This window comes from Carcharhinus amblyrhynchos, unplaced genomic scaffold, assembly GCF_965287045.1.
Source record: "Carcharhinus amblyrhynchos unplaced genomic scaffold, sCarAmb.v2.hapA scaffold_39, whole genome shotgun sequence".
NCBI lineage: Eukaryota > Metazoa > Chordata > Chondrichthyes > Carcharhiniformes > Carcharhinidae > Carcharhinus > Carcharhinus amblyrhynchos.
Genome location: NW_027649780.1, coordinates 7,068,597 through 7,093,666, shown reverse-complemented (window position 1 = coordinate 7,093,666; position 25,070 = coordinate 7,068,597). Strand labels below are relative to the sequence as shown.

At 46.7% G+C, this 25,070-nt stretch overlaps 2 protein-coding genes across 2 annotated transcripts in view; one reads left to right on the top strand and one right to left on the bottom strand.

Annotated features, from left to right (window-relative positions):
• Nucleotides 1-25,070, top strand: part of LOC145363729 (uncharacterized) — a 356,716-nt gene that overhangs the window by 214,788 nt on the left and 116,858 nt on the right. The gene's annotated exons all lie outside the window — the stretch shown is intronic.
• On the bottom strand, nt 2,705-24,173 carry LOC145363582 (uncharacterized). Its single transcript, XM_080218766.1, has 6 exons — nt 24,140-24,173; nt 22,797-22,919; nt 21,059-21,486; nt 17,944-20,120; nt 10,059-10,140; nt 2,705-4,060 (listed from the first exon to the last, which is right to left on the bottom strand). Exons 4-6 carry the CDS (start codon nt 19,788-19,790, stop codon nt 2,780-2,782), a joined length of 3,210 nt encoding a protein of 1,069 aa, XP_080074892.1. The 5' UTR covers nt 19,791-20,120; nt 21,059-21,486; nt 22,797-22,919; nt 24,140-24,173; the 3' UTR covers nt 2,705-2,779.

The window sequence follows — 25,070 nt, the reverse complement described above, 5'->3', positions numbered from 1 at the left end:
TGTTTGGGCCAATCAGAACCACAGCAGACCAGTGACAAAGCTGAATACAAGGAGAGACTAACTCGGTTAGGATTATATTAACTGGAGTTTAGAAGAGAGAGAGGGGATCTCATTGAGCTTATAACACTCTAACAGGGGCAGACAGTAGATTCAGAAAGAATGTTCCCAATGGTGGGAGAGTTCAGAATTAGGGGTCACAGTTTGAAGATAAAGTTTAAACATTTTAGGACTGAGGTGAGGAGAAAGTTCTTCACTCAGAGAATGGTGAATGTGTGGAATTTGCTACCATATTAAGTAGTTGTGGCCCAAACGTTGTATGATTTCAAGAAGAAATTAGGTATAGCTCTTGGGGCTAAAGGGATATGGGGGGAAGGCGATATTAGGATATTCAATTTGATGATCAGCCAAGATCAAAATGAATGGCAGAGCAGGCTCGAAGGGCCAAATGGATGATTACTGCTTCTGTTTTCTATGTTTCTATATGTCTATGTTTCTATGCACTGTCGCGGGTGTCAGGCCATTGACCCTAATGGAACACACAACAATGAGAACAATTTGAGTTGAAGCTTCAGTTTGAGGTGATGTTGCTTTTCTCTTCAAAGGGCATTTCAGCAGCCGACCGTTCCACTGTGTCCTCTTCACTCCACTCTGACATGTTAGTGAGAATCATTGTTTCATCATCAGCAACATCCTCGTCAGTGTGTCCATTAGAACATCTCGGTTACAGAATTGAAATGATGGATTTAAACTGGGAAGGAATTATTGATTTAGATATGAATAATGAGCAGTAACCTTGTTCCACAATAACTAACTGCAGTCTGAGAAATCCTTATCAGAGACAGAAATATCTGCTCAGAAATTGGTCTGCCACCAACTATCACGTGTGTTTTCAGATTTCAATCAATGGCATTGCAGTGAGTGAATACAATAAAAAAGACAGTAGGACTAGGGGGCACAGCCTCAAGATAAAGGGGAGGCGGTTTAGAACGGAGTTGAGGAGGAACTTCTTCACTCAAAGAGTGGTGAATCTCTGGAATTCTCTGCCCGTTGAAGTGGTGGAGGCTGCCTCGCTAAATATTTTTAAGAAGCGGGTTGATGGGTTCTTGATAAGAGAGGGGATTAAGGGTTATGGGGAGAGGGCGGGAAAGTGGAACTGAGCCACGACAGATCAGCCATGATCTTATTGAATGGCGGGGCAGGCTCGAAGGGCTAGATGGCCTACTCCTGCTCCTATTTCTTATGTTCTTATGTTTCCTTCTCCAAACTGGCATACCTGCATTGTTGAATTTTCTGCTGTTCAAAGCAGTTATGCACAATGTATTACAGCAAACCTTTTAGAATTTGGAACAATTATTTGATAATTGGAGGCACAGTGATCAGTACTGCTGTCTCAGGTTCAGTTATTGCCTTGGGTGACTGCCTGTGTGAATTTTACACATTCTCCTCGTGTCTGCCTGAGTTTCCTCCGGGTGCTCCGGTTTCCACCCACACACCAAACATGTGCCAATTAGGTTGATTAGCCGTGCCAAATTGCCCCTCACTGTCAGGGGGATTAGCAGGGTAAATTCACCAAAGATCCTTAGACAGCATCTTCCAAACCCGCGACCACTTCCATCTAGAAGGACAAGGACAGCAGATACATGGGAGCATCACCACCTGCAAATTCCCCTCCAAGCCACTCACCACCCTGACTTGGAAATATATTGGTATTCCTTCATGGTCGCTGGGTCAAAATCTTGGAATTCCTTCCCTTATAGCATTGTGGGTCAACCCACAACACGTGGTCTGCAGCAATTCAGGAACGCAGCTCACCATCACCTTCTCAAGGGCAACTAGCAATGAGCTCCCTGACCTCAGCCTCAAAAACTTCAAGCAAAATCAGAAATGTTGTAGTTTAGGATGCAATGAGAGGAAAGAAATGTTTGTATTTTGACACTGTGCGGATATTGGCAACTCAATCAGTCCACAACAGAATTTAATGGGTTTATAAACGCAGACTAACACAGATAATCACCATCTGAAACATGTCTAATAGTATTCATAGAATCATAGGATCCCTACAGTGTAGTGGGCCATTTCATCCATCGAGTCTGCACTGACCACAATCCCATCAAAGCCCTATTCCCGCAATCCTACACATTTACCCTGCTAATCCCCCGAACACTAGGGTCAATTTGGCATGGCCAATCCACCTATCCCGCACATCTTTGGACTGTTTTGTGTGCTCATAAAGACAGACACAAGCCTGGCACCAGTGTCCTGAACAAAGTCATGAACATTCTCTGGGTTAAAGGTTCCTCCTGGTTCTTGCAATCTGTTGTGTCCTTTGTCACAGTCTGTACCAGTACATTTCTATTGAAAGGTTGTTAAGAAATTCCAGTGAATTCCAGCCCCTTGTGTAACTTTCCATTTGGTGTACGTCAGATTCAGAGATGTCCACGTGTGTGTGAAAAGGGTTCTGGGTAAGGGTTTTAGCCCTTCTTTACCTGTTAATAACACTGAACCCTTTATTCAATTGTAAAGTATAAAGTCCTCACTAGATATCAATTCTATTATCTACATTTCATTGAACCAGTCTAAATTTCATCACAAGACTACACTGGGAGTACTGTCAACGTTTGTTATCTTCATTGAGAAGAAGGAAATAGAGACACAGAAAAAGGCACAACAAAGATTTAGAAGAATAATCCCAGAACTGTAATCACTTGTGAACTTGCTGGTATCTCACCAAGTTTACTGACTGAGTGAATCCCTTCCCACACACACAGCAGGTGAGCAGTCACTCCCTGGTGTGAACCCGCTGGTGTACCCTTAGGCTGGATGACTGAGTGAATCCCTTCCCACACAGGGTGCAGGTGAATGGTTTCTCCCCAGTGTGAACTGGCTGATGTTTCAGCAGGTCAGATGACCGATGGAACCTCTTTGTGCAGTGAGAGCAACTGAACGGTCTCTCCCCAGTGTGAACTCGCTGGTGTGTCTGCAGGTCGGATGACCGATGAAATCTCTTTGTGCAATGAGAGCAACTGAACGGCTTCTCCCCAGTGTGAATTCGCTGGTGTGTCTGCAGGTCGGCAGAGTGAATGTATCCTTTCCCACACAGAGTGCATTTGAATGGTCTCTCCCCAGTGTGAACTTGTTGGTGTGCCCGCAGGGTGGATGAATCATTGAATCCTTTCCCACACACAGAGCAGATGAATGGTTTCTCCCCAGTGTGAATTCGTTGGTGTGTCCGCAGATCGGATGACTGAGTGAATCCCTGCCCACACTCGGTGCAGGTGAATGGCCTCTCCCCTGTGTGAACTCGCTGGTGTCTCAGGAGATTGTTTAACTGAGTGAATCCCTGCCCACACACAGAGCAGGTAAATGGCCTTTCCCCTGTGTGAACTCGCTGGTGTCTCCAGAGATGGCTTAACTGAGTGAATCCCTTCCCACACATGGTGCAGGTGAAAGGTGTCTCCCCGGTGTGAACCCGTTCATGTTTCCGCAGTGTGGATGACGTTCTAAATTTTTTTGTGCAGTGAGAGCAGCCGAACGGATTCTCCTCAGTGTGATTGCGCTGGTGGTCCCTCAGATCCGCAGCACGTTTGAAGCTGCTCCCACAGTCAGAGCATTTAAAGGGTCTCTCATTGGTGTGGGTGACATTGTGACTCTGTAGACTGGATGACTGTGCGAATCCCTTCCCACACACAGAGCAGGTGAATGGTCTCTCCCCAGTGTGAACTCGCTGGTGTCTCTGCAGTGTGTATAACCTTTTAAATCCCTTCGAGCAGTGAGAGCATTTGAACGGTCTCTCCCCAGTGTGAATGCGCTGGTGGGTTACAAGTTCTGCAGTACTTCTGAAACCACTCCCACAGTCAGAGCATTTAAAGGGTCTCTCCTGGGTGTGCGTGAGATTGTGTGCACGCAGCCTGGATAACTGAGTGAATCCCTTCTCACACACAGAACAGGTGAATGGTCTCTCCCCAGTGTGACTGCGTTGATGAATTTCCAGCTGAAATGGGAACCTGAATCCCTTCCCACAGTACCCACATTTCCACTGTTTCTCCATGGTGCGGGTGTCCTTGTGACTCTCCAGGTTAAACAATCAGTCAAATCTCACACAGAGCACAGGTAGTCCCTCCCCACTGTGAATGCTGCGATGTATTTTCAGGTTGCGTAACTGGTTAAAGCTCTTTCCACAGTCAGCCAGTGCAATGGAACATTCGCTCAGATGTTTGTGTGTCTCTCAGTAACTTCCCAGTCACACTGATGTTTAAAGTCTTTAGAAGTAGACAGAAGAGAGAAAAATTTCTCCTGTGGAATTAAAGGCTGATAATATTCAGGTCCCAATGAATTGAGTGACTGTCAGATCTTGACTTAATGCTTGATTTGAGATATCTGTCTGCAAATCCTCCACCTTCTGGTATCCTGTGAAAAGGGTTTACAAAAATAATCACTGTCAGCGCAGGCTAGAAATTCAGAACAGACAATTCTAGTTTCCATGGAACATTCATTCTTTCCTCTCTCATTCCCTGAAAGCTGTAAATCTCCATCCCACTCACTCTGCTGTATCTAATATTCCTCCTCTCAATTCTCCTGAAGGTGCTGATTGACAGATCATAGAATCAATTAGAATCATAGAATCTCTACAGTACAGAAGGAGGCCATTCGGTCCACTGAGTCTGCACCAACCACAATCCCAGGTCCTTTCCCCATGTATTTACCCCACTAATCCCCGACATTAAAGTCAAATTAGCATTGCCAATCCACCTGACCCACACATCTTCGCTCAGTGGGAAGAAACCTGAGCACCCAGAGGAAACCCACACAGACACGGCAGAATGTGGAAACTCCCCGTAGTCAGTGACCCGAAGCTGGAATTGAACCCCGGTCCCTGGTGCTGTGAGGCCGCAGTGCTAACCACTGTATCACCCTAAATTCAAAATTTCACCACCTGCCATGGTGAGATTTGAAGTGTTATCCTGGGTCTATGACAATACCACTATGCCATCATCTCCAATGCTCAGTGCTTCCTGTCCTGGACACAGTAAGAAGTCTCACAACACCAGGCTAAAGTCCAACCAGTTTATTTGATAATAAACCCACAAGCTTTCGGGGTTTGCCCCTTCGTCAGGTGAATGGAGAGTTCTCACCTGTGGAATGTACAGACTGGATTCACTTCCTTTCCCTTCAGTTGCTGCAAGTCCCCCAGAATGAGAAAAGAAATGGAAAGGGGGAGAAAGGAAACTCACAGATGTTGCAGACAGGAAGAAGTTTACAGGGGGTGGGATCTCCGGCGCGCGGACCCGGGAGCCCCGCCCCCACCCACTGTTCCCCTCCCGGGAGCCCCGCCCCCACCCACTGTTCCCCTCCCGGGAGCCCCGCCCCCACCCACTGTTCCCCTCCTCGAGCCAAGGTTTCCAGACAAGCGGCTGGCGGCTCCGGCCAGAGCGAGAAGCCGCTCGGCGATCTCCCCCTCCCCCACGGCCCGGGACTGCGCATGTCCAAGGGAGAGGGGAAGCTGCGCATTTGCTGGGGGCTCCCCGTTCCCCCCGCCCACATGATGAAGCGTTAACCAATGGAAAGAGTTGGAGGACCGGAAGGAGTCTGGTCCTCCAGCCAATCAGAGCTCCCTGAATGCGGAAGTTGGACAATGAGCTTGTTCATTCCTGCCCAGTAAAGCTGCTGCTCTCTCTCTGAATGAAGGTTGAGCTTCAGACAGACTCAAATCTCCTCCCTTCTCCACCATCTGTGAGTAAAATACTTGTTTTCTCCCCCTTTCCATTTTCAGCTTCAATTTTGAACTTCCAGGTCACCACCCGCTGCCTGAATAAAAATGCTCACATTCTTCATGTATCTGTAACCAGGTAATCCAGTGTATTACACACATCATCAGGCTGCTCATTTATATCCAAATGTAAAACTTTAACGTGGCTGTCAGCTTGAAGATTAATCATGGATCATTTGCATGAGGCAGCGGGTTCCAGGTAATGACCTTTCTGCACTGAAGTAAAAATCTTCCCCACATCCTTCTCTTCTCCCAATCCAGTAATTCAGTCCCGCATATGGCACAGATTTTAATTCCGAGCGTGTAGGCCGGTTGTTACACGTACATTTTCAGATCTCTGTGTCCAATCCAGAAAGTAGTCAGCATGGATCCGTTAATCAGCCTGAATCAGTAGACTTGGGAGGTGGTATATGCAGGAGAGCAGAGTGAGAATTGAGGGAGAGTGTGTGGGATGGAGATTGACAGCTTTTGGGGACTGAGAAAGGAAAGAATGTTCCATAGACACAAGAATTGTCTGTTCTGAATTTCTATCCTGTACTGACAGTGATGTCTGTTGTAAATTCCTTTCATAGATAACAAGAGGTGAGGATTTACAGACAGAAATTTCAAACTAAACGTCACATCAAGATTTGACAGAGTCATTCGATTTATTGGGACCTGAATATCATCAAGCTTTGAATCTAGAAAAGCAATGTTTCTCTGATCTGTTTGCTTAAGGAGATTTTAAACATCGGTGTGACTGGAACACACCTGAGTGAGGGTGTTACATAAGAACATAAGAAATAGGAGCAGGAGTAGGCCATCTAGCCCTTCGAGCCTGCCCCGCCATTCAATAAGATCATGGCTGATCTGTTGTGGCTCAGTTCCACTTTCCCGCCCTCTCCCCATAACCCTTAATCCCCTCTCTTATCAAGAACCCATCAACCCGCTTCTTAAAAATATTTAGCGAGGCAGCCTCCACCACTTCAACGGGCAGAGAATTCCAGAGATTCACCACCCTTTGAGTGAAGAAGTTCCTCCTCAACTCCGTTCTAAACCGCCTCCCCTTTATCTTGAGGCTGTGCCCCCTAGTCCTACTGTCTTTTTTGAGCGGGAAGAGTCTCTCCACCTCTATCCTATCCATCCCATTCATCATCTTATACGTCTCAATGAGATCTCCCCTCATTCTTCTAAACTCTAACGAGTACAAGCCTAGTTTATTCAGCCTCTCCTCATAGCTCAATCCCCTCAACTCCGGTATCAGCCTAGTAAACCTCCTCTGCACTCCCTCCAGGGCCAAAATATCCTTGCGCAGGTGCGGCACCCAAAACTGCACACAGTACTCCAGCACTGATAGTGGAAAGAGCTTTAACCGGTTACACAGACTGAAACAACATTGCACCGTTTACAGTGGAGAGAGACTGTACACGTGTTCTGTGTGTGGACAGGGATTCAACTGATCTTCAAACCTGGAGAGTCACAAGGACACATGCACCATGGAGAAACTGTGGAAATGTGACGATTGTGGACAAGGATTCATGTTGCCCTGTGATCTGGAAATTCATCAACGCAGTCACACTCGGGAGAGACCCTTCACCTGCTCAGTCTGTGGGAAGGGATACATTAAGTTCTCCCACCTGCAGAGTCACAATCTCACTCACACCAATGAGAGACCCTTTAAATGCTCTGACTGTGGGAGCGGATTCAAAAGCTCTGGAGAACTGGTGTCCCACCAGCGCATTCACAGTGTGGAGAGACCGTTCAGCTGCTCTCACTGCACAATGAAATTTAAATGGTCATCCACACTGCGGAGACACCAGCGAGTTCACACCAGGGAGAGACTGTTCAGCTGCTCCATGTGTGGGAAGGGATTCACTCGGTCCTCTGAACTGCGAGCACACCAACGAATTCACACTGGGGAGAGACCGTTCACCTGCAGTGCGTGTGGGAAGGGATTCTTTCGGTCATCCGCCCTGCTGACACACAAAGTCACTCACACCAATGAGAGACCCTTTAAATGCTCTGACTGTGAGAGTTGCTTCAAAAGTTCTCGGGATCTGATGTCCCACCAGCGAGTTCACACTGAGGACAGACCATTCAGCTGCTCTCACTGCTCAATGAGATTTAGATCACCATCAAACCTGCGGAACCACCAGCGAGTTCACTCCAGAGAGAGACCATTCACTTGCTCTGACTGTGGGAAGGGATTCACTCAGTTATCTGCCCTGCTGACACACCAGCGAGTTCACACCGGAGAGAGGCCATTCACCTGCTCTGTGTGTGGGAAGGGATTCGCTACTTTATCCAACCTGCTGAGTCATAAAGTCACTCACACCAGTGAGAGGCCCTTTAAATGCTCGGACTGTGGGAGTGAGTTCAGAATTTCTGGGGAACTTGTGTCCCACCAGCGCATTCACACTGAGGACAGACCGTTCAGCTGCTCTCTCTGCTCAAAGAGGTTTAAGAGGTCATCCACGCTGCAGAGACACCAGCGAGTTCACACCAGGGAGAGACCGTTCATCTGCTCTGTGTGTGGGAAGGGATTCAGTCAGTCATACACACTGTTGACACACCAACGTCTTCACACTGAGGAGAGACCATTTACCTGCACCGAGTGTGGGAAGGGATTCACTCAGTCATCCAGCCTGCTGACCCACCAGCGAGTTCACAGCGGGGAGAGACCGTTCACCTGCTCCGAGTGTGGGAACGGATTCACTCGGTTATCCAGCCTGCAGAGACACAAAGTCACTCACTCCCAGGAAAGACCCTTTAAATGCTCTGAGTGTGGGAGTAGCTTCAAAATTTCTGAGCATCTGATAGACCACCAGCGCATTCACACTGGGGAGAGACCGTTCAGCTGCTCTCTCTGCACAAAGAGGTTTGGAAGAGCATGCACACTGCAGAGACACCAGCGAGTTCACACTGGGAGAGACCATTCACCTGCTCTGTGTGTGCGAAAGGATTCACTCGATACCCCAGCTGCTGATGCACAATGTCCCTCACACCCGGGAGAGACCCTTTAAATGCTCTGACTGTGGGAATAGTTTCAAAAGCTCTCAGGAACTGATGATCCACCAGTCCATTCACAGCTGCTGTGTGTGGGAAGAAATTTACCAGTTTATCACTCCTGTTCGGACACCAGCGAGCTCACAAGTGATCACTTGTGGATTCTGCTGTTATTGCTGCTGTTAGTCACATCCAGGACTGAACCCTGTTCATTCTGATGGTGGGTGAAGTGGGAGGGTCAGAGGGTTTCTTTCTGCTGGACTGGCTGGTCTCATGATTTTGCTTCCAGTGGGCTGATGCTCTTTGAGCCTGGGGAAGCACATTTCCACTGAAATGACCCACACAGACTGATGAAGAACATTTATTTAATCCTGGATAGTAAATAATGTTTTTCTCTACCACGACAGGTAGATCTAAAATAAATACGTTTGTCTCTGTTCCACTGAGTCTACAGCACAGGGCCAGGCCAGTCGGCTCGATTGGTCTGTGTCAGTATTTATGCTCCACATGAGCCTCCATTCACCCCTCTTCATCTCCCCCATCAGCATATCCTTCTATTCCTTTCTCCCTCATGTATGTATCTAACTTCCCCTTCAATGTATTCATGCTGTTCACCTCAACCGCTCACTGTGGTAGTGAGTTCCACATTCTCACCACTCGCTGGGTAAAGAGGTTTCTCACTGAAATCCCTATTGGATTATTGAACCCCTTCACAATCTTAAAGACTTCCATCAGGTCACCCTTCAGTCTCCTCCTTTCTAGAGAAAAGCATCCCCAGCCTTTCCTGAGGGTTAAATGCTCTCAGTTCTGGGATTATTCTTGTGAATCTTTGTTGCTCCTTCTCCAGTGCCTCTATTTCCTTTTTCTAAATGGAGATTATAAATGTTGACAGCGCTCCCAGTGTAGCCTAACCCTGGTTCTGAACAAGTTGAACATAACCTCACTCCTGTTCAGTTCTATCCCTCTAAAATGGAACCCTATATTTGGGCCCCAAACTTCAGGAAGGATGTGATGTTCTTAGAGAAGGTGCAGAGATTTACGAGAATGATTCCAGGGATGAGGGACTTCAGTGAGTTGGAGGGACTGGAGCAGCTGAAATTTCTCTCCTTGGATCAGACAGGATTGGGAATGGGGCCATTCAGCCCATTGAGTTCATGCTGGCTCTCTTTAGATCAAACTGTTGCCCTGTTCTCTCTCCGTATCCCTGCGGATTGATTTCCCTGAAATGCCCGTCCAATTTCCTTTTGGAAACATTCCAGTCTCTCTGCTTCAGCCCAATCATAGGAAGTGAGTTCCAGATATTTACCACTTCAAATGCAGACGAGGAGCAGAGAGCACAAAAGGAGGCCGTGTGCCCCATTGTGCCCCACGCTGCCTCTTCAAACATTCTAAACAACAAGTTCAAGGAAACCACGTTAAACTCTAACATGTGACTGGAGCTTTATTTTAAAAATTAATATTGGATTCATCCACATGCTTGTGGAAGCTGCAAAGTGAGCAGGAGTTGTATAAACTAAGAATTTCTTCTATGAATTTAATCAGTTGGAAGACATTATAATTCTGTTAAATTTGGCTCAAGAATAAGGTTGATTGCTCAGTTCAAGTCAGAAGGAAAGCTATTGGCTTGCAGCAAGTGTCTTTTCGAACCAGTATATCTTGTATTAACTTTATTCAGTTGTGGGACATGGGTGTCACTGGCTGGCCAACATTTATCGCCCATCCCTAGATGCCCTTGTTCAGAGGGCAGTTGAGAGTCAACCACATTGTATGAACCAAATGTGTTCATTAAATATTACTGTATTTAGAACAAAGAGAGTTACAGGGACAGGCCCTTCAAGCCTGCACTGACCATGCTGCCAGACTAAATTAAAACCCCCTTCCAGGGAACACATCCCTCTATTCCCGTCCTATTCATTTATTTGTCAAGACGCCCCTTAAAAGTCACTACCATATCCACTTCCACTACCTCCCCTGACAACGAGTTCAAGGCACCCACTACTCTGTGTAAAAATCTGCCTCATACATCTCCTTTAACCGTTGCACCTTAAACCTGTTCCCCCTAGTAATTGACTCTTCCACCCTGGGAAACAGCTTCTGACGATCCACTCTGTCCATGCCTCTCATAATCTTGTAGACTTCTATCAGGTCTCCCCTTAACCTCCGTCATTCCAGTGAAAACAAACCAAGTTTCTCCAACTTTTCCTCCACACCAGGCAACATCCTGGTAAGTATTTTCTGTACCCTCTCCAAAGCCTTCACATCCTCCTGGTGGTGTGGCAACCAGAATTGGACTGGTTGTCAAATAGGAGGCAGAGAGTGGGGGTCAATGGGTGCTATTCGGATTGGCGGATGGTGACTACTGGAGTGCCCCAGGGGTCGGTGCTGGGGCCTCAGCTATTTACCATTTATATAGATGATCTGGAGGAGGGAACCGAGTGTAGGGTGTCGAAATTTGCTGATGACACCAAAATTGGTGGAAAGGCAAATTGTGCGGAGGGTGGGGAGAGTATACAGAAGGATCTAGATAGGCTGGGCGAATGGGCCAGGAACTGGCAAATGGAATTTAATGTTGGCAAGTGCGAGGTGGTCCACTTTGGTAGGAATAATGGTAGGAAGGATTATTACTTACGTGGAGAAAAACTGCAGCAGGCGACGGTGCAGAGGGACCTCGGGGTCCTTGTGCATGAGTCGCAAAAACCCAGCTTGCAGGTGCAGCAGGTGGTCAGGAAGGCGAATGGGATGCTGGCCTTCATAGCGAGGGGGATTGAATATAAAAGTAGGGAGGTCTTGCTGCAGCTGTATAGGGCACTGGTGAGGCCACAGCTGGAGTACTGTGTGCAGTTTTGGTCGCTGCACTTACGCAAGGATATTTTGGCCTTGGAGCGAGTGCAGAGGAGGTTTACTCGGCTGATGCCGGAGTTGAGGGGGTTGAGCTATGAGGAGAGGCTGAATAAATTAGGCTTGTACTCATTAGAGTTTAGAAGAATGAGGGGAGATCTCATTGAGACGTATAAGATGATGAATGGGATGGATAGGATAGAGGTGGAGAGACTCTTCCCGCTCAAAAAGGACAGTAGGACTAGGGGGCACAGCTTCAAGATAAAGGGGGGGCCGTTTAGAACAGAGTTGAGGAGGAACTTCTTCACTCAAAGGGTGGTGAATCTCTGGAATTCTCTGCCCGTTGAAGTGGTGGAGGCTGCCTCGCTAAATATTTTTAAGACGCGGGTTGATGGGTTTTTGGTAAGAGAGGGGATTAAGGGTTATGGGGAGAGGGCGGGAATGTGGAACTGAGCCACGACAGATCAGCCATGATCTTATTGAATGGCGGGGCAGGCTCGAAGGGCTAGTTGGCCTACTCCTGCTCCTATTTCTTATGTTCTTATATTCCAAGTGCGGCCTAACTAAGCTTCTATAAAGCTGTAACATGAGTTGCCAATTTTTAAACTCAGTGCCCCGGCTGATGAAGGCAAGCATGGCGTATGTCTTCTTGACTACCTTCTCCACCTGCATTGCCACTTTCAGTGACCTGTGTACCTGTACACCCAGATCCCTCTGCCTATCAATACTCTTAAGGGTTCTGCCATTTACTTTATATTTCTTATTTGTGTTAGACCTACCAAAATGCATTACCTCACATTTGTCTGGATTAAACTCCATCTGCCATCTCTCTGCCCCAATCTCCAACTGATCTCATTGTTTCCAGAGGAGCAGTTGGAGTGGTGATTCAGTGACGAGAGCTTGTCGGGAAGAGGGATTTTTACCTTACTTTTTTTGGAGTTTTTTCCTAAGCCGGGAGTGTAAAACCGGAAGTAGGGCCCAGTGAGACCTGGGAAGGGTTTTGTTCCTTTAAAAAGTACTTACCTTCATGGGTTCGACCTCATTGTTTCCAGAGGAGCAGTTGGAGTGGTGATTTAGTGAAGAGAGCTGCCCCATCTGGTAGTTATTTATTAGCTACCAGTCATTAACAAATGAGAAAGTCATTAGCCTTAAATGAGTTATAGTTAATCAATGAATAACAAATCAGTAGTTATAGTAAAAGATTGAGTTTTATTTGCTGGAAAAGCTTAATTGCTGTGTACATAAAGAATGCGCATGAGGATAAATGTACTGACGAGAGAGACCTTCAAGCTCTGATTATCCTCAACATTTGAAACTGTGTAAATAAGGGATTGTACAGAATCAGCTAAAGGGATAGTATGAACCGGTTCTCTTGTATTCCTGTGTAAGAGGAGGTGGTGTGTCAGTAATTGAGGATCCAGTTAATCGACTGATCAAATTGACCAATTGTCCTGATACAATAGCCCCAAGTCTGACATGAGGTAATCATCACTTTGGGGATAAAAGTAGAGATTCTGCAGGTCTTCCTTGCGAGCCAAATATTGAAGACTCCTGAGGCTGCGTTCCAAGGAAATTCCTGTCAGAGAAGGAGCCAGACTCCCGAGGCTGAATTCCTGTGAAAGAAGGAGCCAGAGAGGGTTACGCTTCTACAGACTGATCACCCACATGAAGTTGTAAAAGTCAATGTCTTAAAGCTGTTCAGTAAAACTTTTTCATTCAATAAACTTCTTTTTAAATTTACTATCCAGAGAATTCTGCCTTTACCACAAAGAGGGCAGGGAACAGGCTACAGATGAATTAAAGAGAAATATTTGATTTTTCTGAACTTTTCCTGATGAGATTGATACACTTTAGGGAAAGTGGGTGAGAGGGGTTGGCATGCTCTTTAACAGAAAGTGAGTCTCTCTAAGGTAATTGGCAAAGGAGCCAGAGGGAGAGATAAGATTTTATTTTATTTTTTGATACAGCGAGTTGAACTGATCTGCCTGAAAGCAGATTCAATCGAATCTTTCCAAAGGGTAAAGACTTGGAAGGGAAGAATTTGCAGGGCTGTGGGAAAACAGCAGAGCAGTTGGATAAATCAGAGTCCTTTCAAAGAGCTAGCAGGGACACAATGGGCTGAATGGACTCCTGCAGCCTGTCAATCTCAGCCTCTTGCTTCTGTGCAGGTTAAAAGGGACAGATTTCACTGCAGCCTCTTCCCTGTATATGTATTTAAAGATGTGGAGATGCTGGCTTGTACTTGGGTAAACACAGTAAGAAGCTTCACAACACCAGGTTAAAATCCAACCAGTTTATTGACAGTAGTCCCACAAGCTTTCGGAATCGCTGTTCCTTCGTCAGGTGTGTGGAAGCTTCACTTTAACAATTGAACAGACTTCTCTCCATCCCTCTCAGACCAGGACATGAAGTCACGGCTCTGAAAACGGGGGTAATTTGTAAAACTAACAGCCCTCAGCACCTCTTTATAAACATCTCCCCCTAGCAAACTGCCTTCGCAAGACCCCTTTTCAATCCATTAAAAATGTCAAACACCTACATTAGCCAATTCCAATTGTTGTAAAAATCAGTCTGTTTTAACCCTTATACGGTGGACAAATAACTTTGAGTAGACGTCTTATTAGTACAAACAATATTTATTTAAACCCACACAATCGATAATCACCCACCCGACCAACAATAAGTTATCTTACAGAAAATACTAGAATTCAAGTACAAGACCTTGACTTAACTTTGTGTGACTGACAAATACCCAAACAGATACTGGCCTTTATCTGTGTGCTGGTCTTGGTAGTCGTCTGTGTAGTTTGGTCCTTTGGTCTGGTCTGGCATTCTGGCTGTAGTCTCTCTTTCTTCCTTCTTGGGTGTGGTGGCTCTCTTGCTGGCGATGTTCACCATTGTTGTAGCTCGGTCGTGGGATCAGAGAGAGAGAGAGATTCCTGGTTGTGCAGCATCCTTTATACCCCATTTGGCTTCACGCCCTTTTTTTGGCCATTGCCAATCAATCGATCAGGACTTGATCACCCTGATCGATAAGAGTCCAATCAGGTGCTACCACACCGATCTCTGGGTGTGTCCCTGGCGGCCATGCCTGTAGGTGTTGTAGGCACATAGGTCACATACCTTCCTCCTAAATAAGGATTCACGGTGCCTTTTTACCATTTATATTTACCATTTATATAGATGATCTGGAGGAGGGAACCGAGTGTAGGGTGTCGAAATTTGCTGATGACACCAAGATTGGGGGAAAGGCAAATTGTGCGGAGGGTGTGGAGAGTCTGCAGAAGGATCTAGATAGGCTGGGCGAATGGGCCAGGAAATGGCAAATGGAATTTAATGTTGGCAAGTGTGAGGTGGTCCACTTTGGTAGGAAGAATGGTAGGAAGGACTATTACTTACGTGGCGAAAAACTGCAGCAGGCGACGGTGCAGAGGGACCTCGGGGTCCTTGTGCATGAGTCGCAAAAACCCAGCGTGCAGGTGCAGCAGGTGGTCAGGAAGGCGAATGGGATGCTGGCCTTCATAGCGAGGGGGATTGAATATAAAAGTAGGGAGGTCTTGCTGCAGCTGTATAGGGCATTGGTGAGGCCGCAGCTGGAGTACTGTGTGCAGTTTTGGGCGCCGCACCTGCGCAAGGATATTTTGGCCTTGGAGGGAGTGCAGAGGAGGTTTACTAGGCTGATACCGGAGTTGAGGGGGTTGAGCTATGAGGAGAGGCTGAATAAACTAGGCTTGTACTCGTTAGAGTTTAGAAGAATGAGGGGAGATCTCATTGAGACGTATAAGATGATGAATGGGATGGATAGGATAGAGGTGGAAAGACTCTTCCCGCTCAAAAAAGACAGTAGGACTAGGGGGCACAGCCTCAAGATAAAGGGGGGGCGGTTCAGAACGGAGTTGAGGAGGAACTTCTTCACTCAAAGGGTGGTGAATCTCTGGAATTCTCTGCCCGTTGAAGTGGTGGAGGCTGCCTCGCTAAATATTTTTAAGAAGCGGGTTGATGGGTTTTTGATAAGAGAAGGGATTAAGGGTTATGGGGAGAGGGCGGGAAAGTGGAACTGAGCCACGACAGATCAGCCATGATCTTATTGAATGGCGGGGCAGGCTCGAAGGGCCAGATGGCCTACTTCTGCTCCTATTTCTTATGTTCTTATGTTCTTTACGTCTGGCACACAACCCAGTGTGATCAGAAAGTCTCTTTCATCCTGGAGATGGCCCATATCCTGTGTATTCACTCATCAGGGTTGCAGCCTGTTTGTCTGTCTTTAAACTGCAGCCTGTCGGTTTAGTTTCGTGCCCAGTTATCCCAGAGTGCTTTACAAAACGCCATTTTAGATGGCCTGTTTGGCTACACAATAAATCTTCAATTATAAACTAAAATATACATGAGTTTTCGGGCGATTTAAAAACAATTGAACTATCTACTGAAAGCGTTAACTTTTCTGCAGAATCTAAAGGGGATGGGGAGTGAGCAGAAAAAAACCTGGCACACCATCACTTTACACAAGTTTAAAAACTTCTCTAACGAAAAAACAAATTTGATTTTAAACTTCATCTATTAAGTTTGTTATATCCCTCACCTTAATTGAATTTGATCAGTTTTTGTTAGGGATGAGTAACTTCTGTTCTCTATAAACTGGTTCACTCATTTTTTAAAATTCGAGATGGGCTCAGAGAATCAGAACCCTGACTTTATCATCCTTACCCTTTTTCTTTTTTTGCCACCACTCCCTCTATTTTGATTAAACATTTTATCGTAAAATTTAAATACTGCGGACTCAGGAATCTGAAACTAAAACAGAAAATGCCGGAACATCTCAACAAGTCTCACAGCATCTGGAGAGAGAACAGAACCAATGTTTTGAGTCTGGATGACCCTTCATCAGGACTCTTAGGAAGTGTCATCCAGATTGCACTGTAAGGTTTCTATGATTCTACGACTCAAAACATTGGTTCTGTTCTTGAATCATTTAATCAATAAGTCTCTTGTTCTTATTTCCAAGTAGCAGGTAAGAGACCTGTCCGGTCCCCACTCAAGCTCTGATTTTTCACTGGCCATGCTTGGGTAGGTTTATAACCATTAGAATCTACTGTCAGAGGGTCCGCTTTTCAGTCCAGTGCTATTTGGAGTATACCGTCACTTCACCGACTATTGGGTCATAAGTCCCTCACAGTTTTTATCACAAATTTAGGATAAATTAATTTAAACAATGCCCGAGAATGCTTCTTAATTCCTTAATCAACTACCTACCACTGTTTGTTGATTGGTCAGACCCCCCCCCTTTTCACAGATTCGGGTATCTCAGCCGATCCTGGGATAAGCTTAATTCCAACTCATTTTGAGTAAATATTCTCACCAGGTCCTCTGTCGGGGCTCTGCTAAACAGCTACAATGGTCTGTGATTGCAGAAACTGAGCAGTCACAGGAATGTGGTCAAGATCGTCCAGTCCCATAATGCCTCACATTCAATCTGCAGTCCTTCAGTTATGACAGACTATGTGGCTGTATGTAGCTGCCTCGGCCATGGTCCCAACACTGCCTTCCTGAACTGTTACAATGCCTGAGGTGTAAATACATCCACAGTGCTGTTAGGGAGGGATTTCCAGCTACACATTCCAGACTTTCACTAGACTGTTGGTGGATACCACATTGATATATTCCATTCAACCACATCCAAGGTGAGTTATCCCAATTTCATTATTGTCCAGGGCAATATATTCACAATATCTTTAAAACAGAAATTAAACATTCCCATTTGATTTTAGATATTAACATATTCTGTTAGTTTGTTCTTTATTGTCAATGTCAGGCTGGGGTTGTTCCCCTTGGAGCAAAGGAGGTTGAGGGGAGATTTGATAGAGGTGGACAAGATTCTGACAGATTTAGATAAGGCGGACAAAGAACATTTGCTCCCATTCGCTGATGGGACAAGGATGAGGGGGACACAGATTTAAGGTTTTGAGTCAGAGATGCAGGGGGAGGAATGTGAGGAAGAATATTTTACTGCAGCGAATGGTATTGACTTGGAACCCACTCCCTACGAGGGTGGAGGAAGTGGAAACAATCAATTACAAAGGAAATTGGATCGGCATCTGGGGGGGTTTCAAACAGAAATACTGACTAAATATCTCTGACCTTCCTAACACCCTGTCACTTTGTGATTCTTGTTAAATCTGATACCAGGTATTCGCAACAAAGCTCAAAGAGCATCATTTAGCCATGAAGCCATGAGACCGGCCAGTCCAGAAGAAAGAAACCCTCCCCATTGACCAGCTGTGAGAATGAACAAAATGCAGTCCTGGATGTAACTGAGAGCTGAAACAGTAACAGCAGAATCCAACCCTGAGTATCACTCGTGAATTTGTTGGTGTCTCAGCAGCTGGGATGAAGTTCTGAATCCCTTCCCACACTGAGAGCAGATGAATGGCCTCTCCCCAGTGTGAACTCGCTGGTGTGTCCGCAGGTTGGATAACTGTTTGAATCCCTTCCCACACTGAGAGCAGGTGAACGGTTTTTCCCCAGTGTGAACTCGCTGGTGTGTCTCCAGTTTGGATTTTCGACTGAATCCCTTTCCACACTGAGAGCAGATGAATGGTCTCTCCCCATTGTGAACTTGCTGATGTGTCCGCAGGCTCGATGAGTCAGTGAATCCTTTCCCACACTGAGAGCAGGTGAACAGCTTCTCCCCAGTGTGAATTCGCTGATGTGTCCGCAGATTGGATAACTGTTTGAATCCCTTCCCACACTGACAGCAGGTGAATGGCCTCTCCCCAGTGTGAATTCGCTTGTGTGACTCCAGGCTGGACGACCGAGTGAATCCCTTCCCACACTGAGAGCAGGTGAATGGTTTCTCCCCAGTGTGAACTCGCTGGTGTCTCTGCAAGTGGGATAACTGAGTGAATCCGTCTCCACACTGAGAGCAGATGAATGGCCTCTCCCCAGTGTGAATTCGCTGGTGTGTCAGCAGGCTAGTTGAATGAGTGAATCCCTTCCCACACTGAGAGCAGGTGAATGGCCTCTCCCCAGTGTGAACTCGCTGGTGTGTCAGCAGGCTAGTTGAATGAGTGAATCCCTTCCCACACTGAGAGCAGGTGAACGGCCTCTCCCCAGTGTGAACTCGCTGGTGTGTCAGCAGGCTAGTTGAATGAGTGAATCCCTTCCCACACTGAGAGCAGGTGAATGGCCTCTCCCCAGTGTGAACTCGCTGGTGTCTCTGCAGGTTGGATGAGTCAATGAATCTCTTCCCACACTGAGAGCAGGGGAATGGTTTCTCCCCAGTGTGAACTCGCTGGTGGCTCTGCAAGTGGGATAACCGAGTGAATCCGTCTCCACACTGAGAGCAGATGAATGGCCTCTCCCCAGTATGAACTCGCTGGTGTAATCGCAGGTTGGTTGAATGAGTGAATCCCTTCCCACACTGAGAGCAGGTGAACGGCCTCTCCCCAGTGTGAACTCGCTGGTGTGTCAGCAGGCTAGTTGACTGAGTGAATCCCCTCCCACACTGACAGCAGGTGAACGGCCTCTCCCCAGTGTGAACTCGCTGGTGTCTCTGCAAGTGGTATAACCGATTGAATCCCTTTCCACACTGAGAGCAGTTGAATGGCCTCTCCCCAGTGTGAACTCGCTGGTGTCTCTGCAGGTTGGATGAGTCAATGAATCCCTTCCCACCCTGAGAGCAGGGGAATGGCTTCTCCCCAGTGTGAATTCGCTGGTGTCTCTGCAGGCTGGATGAGTCAGTGAATCTCTTCCCACACTGAGAGCAGGGGAATGGTCTCTCCCCAGTGTGAATTCGCTGGTGTCTCCACAGATGGGGTAACACAGTGAATCCCTTTCCACACTGAGAGCAGATGAATGGTCTCTCCCCACTGTGAACCTGCTGGTGTTTCTGCAAAGTGGATAACAGAGTGAATCCTTTTCCACACTGAGAGCAGGTGAACAGTCTCTCCCTTGTGTGAATTTGCTGGTGTTTATTCAGATTGGATAAGTCGTTGAATCCCTTTCCACACTGAGAGCAGGTGAACGGTCTGTCCCCAGTGTGAACTCGCTGGTGTTTGCGCAGATTGGATAAGCGGTTGAATCCCTTTCCACATTGAGAGCAGGTGAATGGCCTCTCCCCAGTGTGGCTGCGTCGATGAGCTTCCAGCCGAGACGGGAATCTGTATCTCTTTCCACAGTCCACACATTTCCATGGTTTCTCCATGGTGCAGGTGTCCTTGCCTCTCTTTTGGGTGGACAATCAGTTGAAGCCTCGTCCACACACACAACACGTGTACAGTCTCTCCCCGCTGTGAATGGTGTGATATTTATTCAGGCTGTGTAACTGGTTAAAGCTCTTCAGTCAGTGCTCTGGAACACTCTCACTTGAATGTGGAAGTGTGTTGATGCTTTTCCAGTCACACTGACGTTTGAAATCTTTTCAAATCTCCTTCCAGATTCAATGGCTGATGATATTCAGATCCCAAGGAACATGACTCTGCCATATCTAGACCTGATGTTTGAGATTTCAGCTTGTGATTCCTCTTTCAATATCCTGTAAAACAAGTTGACACAAGTCATCAGTGTCAGGACAGGATAGAAATTAAGAACAGACAATTCTCGTTTCTATGCAACATTCTTTCCTCTCTCATTCCCCAAAAGCTGTAAATCTCCATCTCACACACTCTCCCTCCATTCTCACTCTGCTGTATCTAATATTTACCCTCCCAATTCTCCTGAAGGTGCTGATTGAGGCTGATTAACAGATCCATGCTCACTGCTTCCTGTCCTGGAGACACACAGCTAAAAGTCTCCATGCAGGTTGCCAGAAGATCTGTGCGCATATGACTGGACTAAAAATGTGTGGAATGTACAGACTGGATTCACTTCCTTACCCTTCAGTTGCTGCAAGTCCCCAATTTCCCCCAGAATGAGAAAAGAAATGGAAAGGGGGAAACATTCATTTCCTCCCAGATGTTGCCCAGAGGAGGAAGTTTCAGCCTGAAGCTCATTGGACAACTCTTGTGACGTCACAACGGAGCTCTGCCTGTATCAGCCAATAGGAATCTCTCTGCTCCACGTGACATCTCCGGATTCCAGTGCACAGGCCCGGGAGCCCCGCCCCCACCCACTGTTCCCCTCCCAGGAGTCCCGGCCCTTCCCATTGTTCCCCTCCCGGGAGCCCCGCCCCCACCCATTGTTCCCCTCCCGGGAGCCCCGCCCCTTCCCATTGTTCCCCTCCCGGGAGCCCCGCCCCCACCCATTGTTCCCCTCCCGGGAGCCCCACCCCTTCCCATTGTTCCCCTCCCGGGAACCCCGCCCCCTCCCATTGTTCCCCTCCCCCTGCCCCTCCTCAAGCCAAGGTTTCCAGACAAGTGGCTGGTGGCTCCGGCCAGAGCGAGAAGCCGCTCGGTGATCTCCCCCTCCTGAGACTGCGCATGTCCAAGGGAGCGGGGAAGCTGCGCATGTGCGGGGCTCTGCCCACCCACTAACCTTCATGCTGAGCTGTTAACCATGGGAAGAGTTGGAGGACCGGAAGGACTCTGGTCTTCCAGCCAATCAGAGTGCGGGCTTTGTGTGAACGAAGATTGAGCTTCAGACAGACTCAACCTTCCCCCTGTCTGCAACATCTGTGAGTAAAACACTTTCTTTTCGCCCCCTTTCCATTTCTTGCAACTGGTTAAAGCTCTTCCCACACTCAGTGCACTGGAACACTCTCACTCGGGTGTGTGTGCGTCTTGGTGCTTTTCCAGCCACCCTGATGTTTCAAATCTTCTGAAGTAGACAGAACAGAGGAAGATTTCTCCTTCTGGATTCGTAGGTCAGTGATATTCAGGTCCTCATGAATTGAGTGACTCTGTCAGATGTTGGTGTGACATTTGGTTTGAGATTTCTGTCTGTAATCCTCACCTTCTAATATTCTCTAAAAGGAATTTACAAATGAGATCAGTGTCAGTACAGAATAGAAATTCAGAACAGACAATTCAAGTTTCAATGGCACATTCTTTCCTCTGCCATTCCCCAAAAGCTGTAAATCTCCATTCCACACACTGCCTCCATTCTCACTCTGCTATATCTAGTATTCACTCTCCCAATTCTCCTGAAGGTGTTGATTGAGGCTAATTGACAGATCCATGCTCACTGCTTTCTGTCCTGGAGACACAGAGCTGAAAATCTCCATGCAGGCTGCCAGACAGATCAATGCCCATATGACTGGACTAAAAATGTGTGGAATATACACACTGAATTCACTTCAGCATTCTCCAAGGCAGCCTTCACGAAACACGACAGCACAGAGTCGCTGAGCAGAGACTGATAGCCAAGTTCCGCACACGAGGACGGCCTTAACCGGGATCTGGGGTTCGTGTCGCACTATTTGTAACCCCCATGACTTGCCTGGGCTTGTAAAATCTCACTTACTTTCCTGCCTGGAGACAATACACATCTCTTTAACCTATGCTAATGCTATCTCCACTCACATTGTCTGCATCTTTAAGACTTGAATAGCAGGTTGGCTGTAAAGACTTGCATTATAATCCGTATTCTGTAAACTGTGTGTGTCTTTATATGCCCTTCTCTGATCAGAACCTTGCACACACCTGACGAAGGAACACCGTTTCCGAAAGCTTGTGGCATTGCTATCAAATAAAGTGGTTGGACTTTAACCTGGTGTTGTGAGACTTCTTACTGTGTTTACCCCCGTCCAACGCCGGCATCTCTACATCATGTTATAACAGTGTCAGGGAATTCATCATTTGAGCAGAGTTTCCACATCCAACTCGACCAGGAGCTGTTTACAGGGGGAGTGGAGGGGGATTGATTGGGGGGGAAGAGTGGGGTGTCTGTCAGTCTGTCTAGGGGCTGTTCACAGGGAGGGAGTGGGGTTTGCCGGGAAGGGTGGGAGAGAACTGACAGGGATATTCAGTAGGAGGGCACTTTGAGAGATTGTGTGCTGAGAGGGATTTGGACGGCGCTGAAGAGGCTTTGGGCAGTGAGGGGGGTATGGACCTGAGAGAGATTTGGAGGAGAATTGAAGAGGGTTTGACAAAAAAATTATCCATATCAAGATTTAAAGGTTGTAACTAATTTCGCATCAACTGCCTTTTGTAGAAGAGAGTTCCAAACCTCTACCATCCTGAGCAGAGGTGCTTCCTCACCAGGATTTGTGAATCTCAGGGCTTTTCCAGTTACAGTAAGACCTGAAATCTTCTCTCTGACAGAATGAACAAACCTGTAACATTCCACATTCAGATTCTGCTGACATTCAGGTCCTGTTGTGTTGAATGACTCAGTCAGATCACGATGTGATGTTTGATTTGTGTTTCCTGTCTGTCAATTCTCCACTTCCAGCACCCTGTAAATTTACAGAAACCATCACTGTCAGTCCAGGATAGAAATTCACAACATTCTCTCCTCTATAATCACAAACTGTGATTCAATGAGTTCCTGGATGTTTTATCACATCTTTTATATTGCCCCCATCCTCAACCACTAATCAGTCAACACATCAATCCCACACTGCTTTCCCAGGCCAACTGAAAAGCAAAAAGACTCATCACTTTACAGGATAATGACTGACAGTCAACCAAACAACCTTCATCTGTTGTCAATATTTTAATAGCCAGTGAAAAGAAATATTCAAAGAACAATGACAAAAAAGTATATATTTTAATGTCCAGACAATTTTCCAGAAATTCAGGTTTGAATCCAAAGATGTGTAGGTTAGGTGGATTACCCATGCTAAATGCACATGGTTACAGGGATAGGGCTGGGAAGTGGGTCAGGGAAGCTGCTTTGTTGGAGAGTCAGTGCATACTTGATGGGGAAAATTCTGCACTGTAGGCATTCTATGATCCTATGGTGAATGGTATGGTAAATTTTGAATATAATTAAAATCTGGAACTAAAAGCCTACTGATGACCATGAAACGTCCCATCTCGTTCACTAATGTCTTTGAGGGAGGGAAATCTGCTCTCCTTACCTGGTCTAATCTATGTGTGACTCCAGATCCACAGCAATGTGGTTGAGTCTTAAAACGTCCTCTGAAACTCAGTTCAAGAGCAAATAGGAATGGGTGATGAATGCTGTCCCAGCCAGTGACACCCACAGTGTGAATGAATTAGGAAAAATATCTGCCATCCTTATCCAGTCTGGTCTAATTGTATATCAAGAGCAATGTGGTTGACTCTTAAAATGCCCTCTGAGATGGCCTAGCAAACCACTCAGTTGGAGGACAATTAGGGATGGACAATAAATTCTGGCTCAGCCAGCGACTCCCACATCCCATGGACAAATAAAAAAATTCCTGGAGACTCCAGTCCAATCCGGGAGAGTTGGCAACTGGTCCAGACTCACAGCGCATGCGCCCTGTTGTACATTGTTCCTATAAAGATGGCGGCCAGTAACCCGGGCCTGGAGCCGCTCAGCTCCGACTCTATTCGGTGCCGATTGAAATGGTACCGCAAACATATTATCTGGATTGAGGCATCCACAAGGTGTTTATGAAGTCTCCCAGCCCACTCCGCTGCTTCTATCCCTCCCCGGCCACCCAGCGGCTCCATTACTGAACCTCACTCCATTGTTTCTCTCCGGCTCCTCGCAGCTCGAGTCACAGCCCGGAATGCGCATGCCCTAGTCAGAGCCAAGTACCGCGCTTGCGCAAGGCGGCGCTGTAATGTGGATCGGGCATATTCTCACTCGCAGAGAATATTGGGTAATTGCCCCGCCATTCACATTGGTTTTGTTAAATAGAAAATGATTTGTGTACTCCTAGATAGAACAGTTAAATTGCCCTCGCCAATAAGAATGTTGAAATTGGATCAAATGCTTTGAACTTTTAAAGTTAGTACTAACCACTCAGGAAATCCCTTTGCAAACGTTAAGTGCTTGAGTGGTCTTCCTCTGGTGTAATTGTGCTCTCGATCAGTAAATGGAAAGACTGAATGAATCCATTTTCACATTCAGCTCGGAAATAATCTCTACCCCAACATTCTCCCTTTCTCTGGATGGGGTAACTATACTCTGTAGTATTGCAGTGCTATTAATACAGTCAGTAAAATATAAACTGTTGTTGGGAGTTTGATTATCTGGTGTCTGAAACCACAAGATTCAATATTTAGCGTCAACAAGATGAACAAAGAAACACACCAGGGTCCAATTCTCCAGCTACATATTCACAGAAGAAAGTCATCGAATGGACAGAACAGAGGAAGATCCCAATTTAGTTAGGCCGCACTTGGAATATAGTGTTCAATTCTGGTTGCCACACTACCAGAAGGATGTGGAGGCATTGGAGAGGAAATAGAAAAGATTGATCAGGATGTTGATTATGCAGTAATATACTTCAATGGTGGCTATCTTACCCAGCGTTCACAGTGAATCAGACTATGATCCAGCCTCGCAACAGACTTTGCGCATGCGTACTGTAGATCTAAAGTGCATGCGCAGTGGGTGTTGCTGCTGCAGTGGTGTAGTTTTGTCGGCTCCGGGTTTCCAGGGAAACGGC

Excerpts from the sequence above, each read along its gene's own strand:
- LOC145363582 (XM_080218766.1), bottom strand. The coding sequence starts at position 19,790 with ATGGAGAAACCATGGAAATGTGTGGACTGTGGAAAGAGATACAGATTC. Across the intron at positions 10,141-17,943 it reads AGACACCAACAAATTCACGA|AATGTTTGAAGAGGCAGCGT; the intron begins GTGATACTCAGG and ends CTTGTTGTTTAG. Across the intron at positions 4,061-10,058 it reads CCTCGTCTGCATTTGAAGTG|GACACCCGCACCATGGAGAA; the intron begins GTAAATATCTGG and ends GAGAGTCACAAG.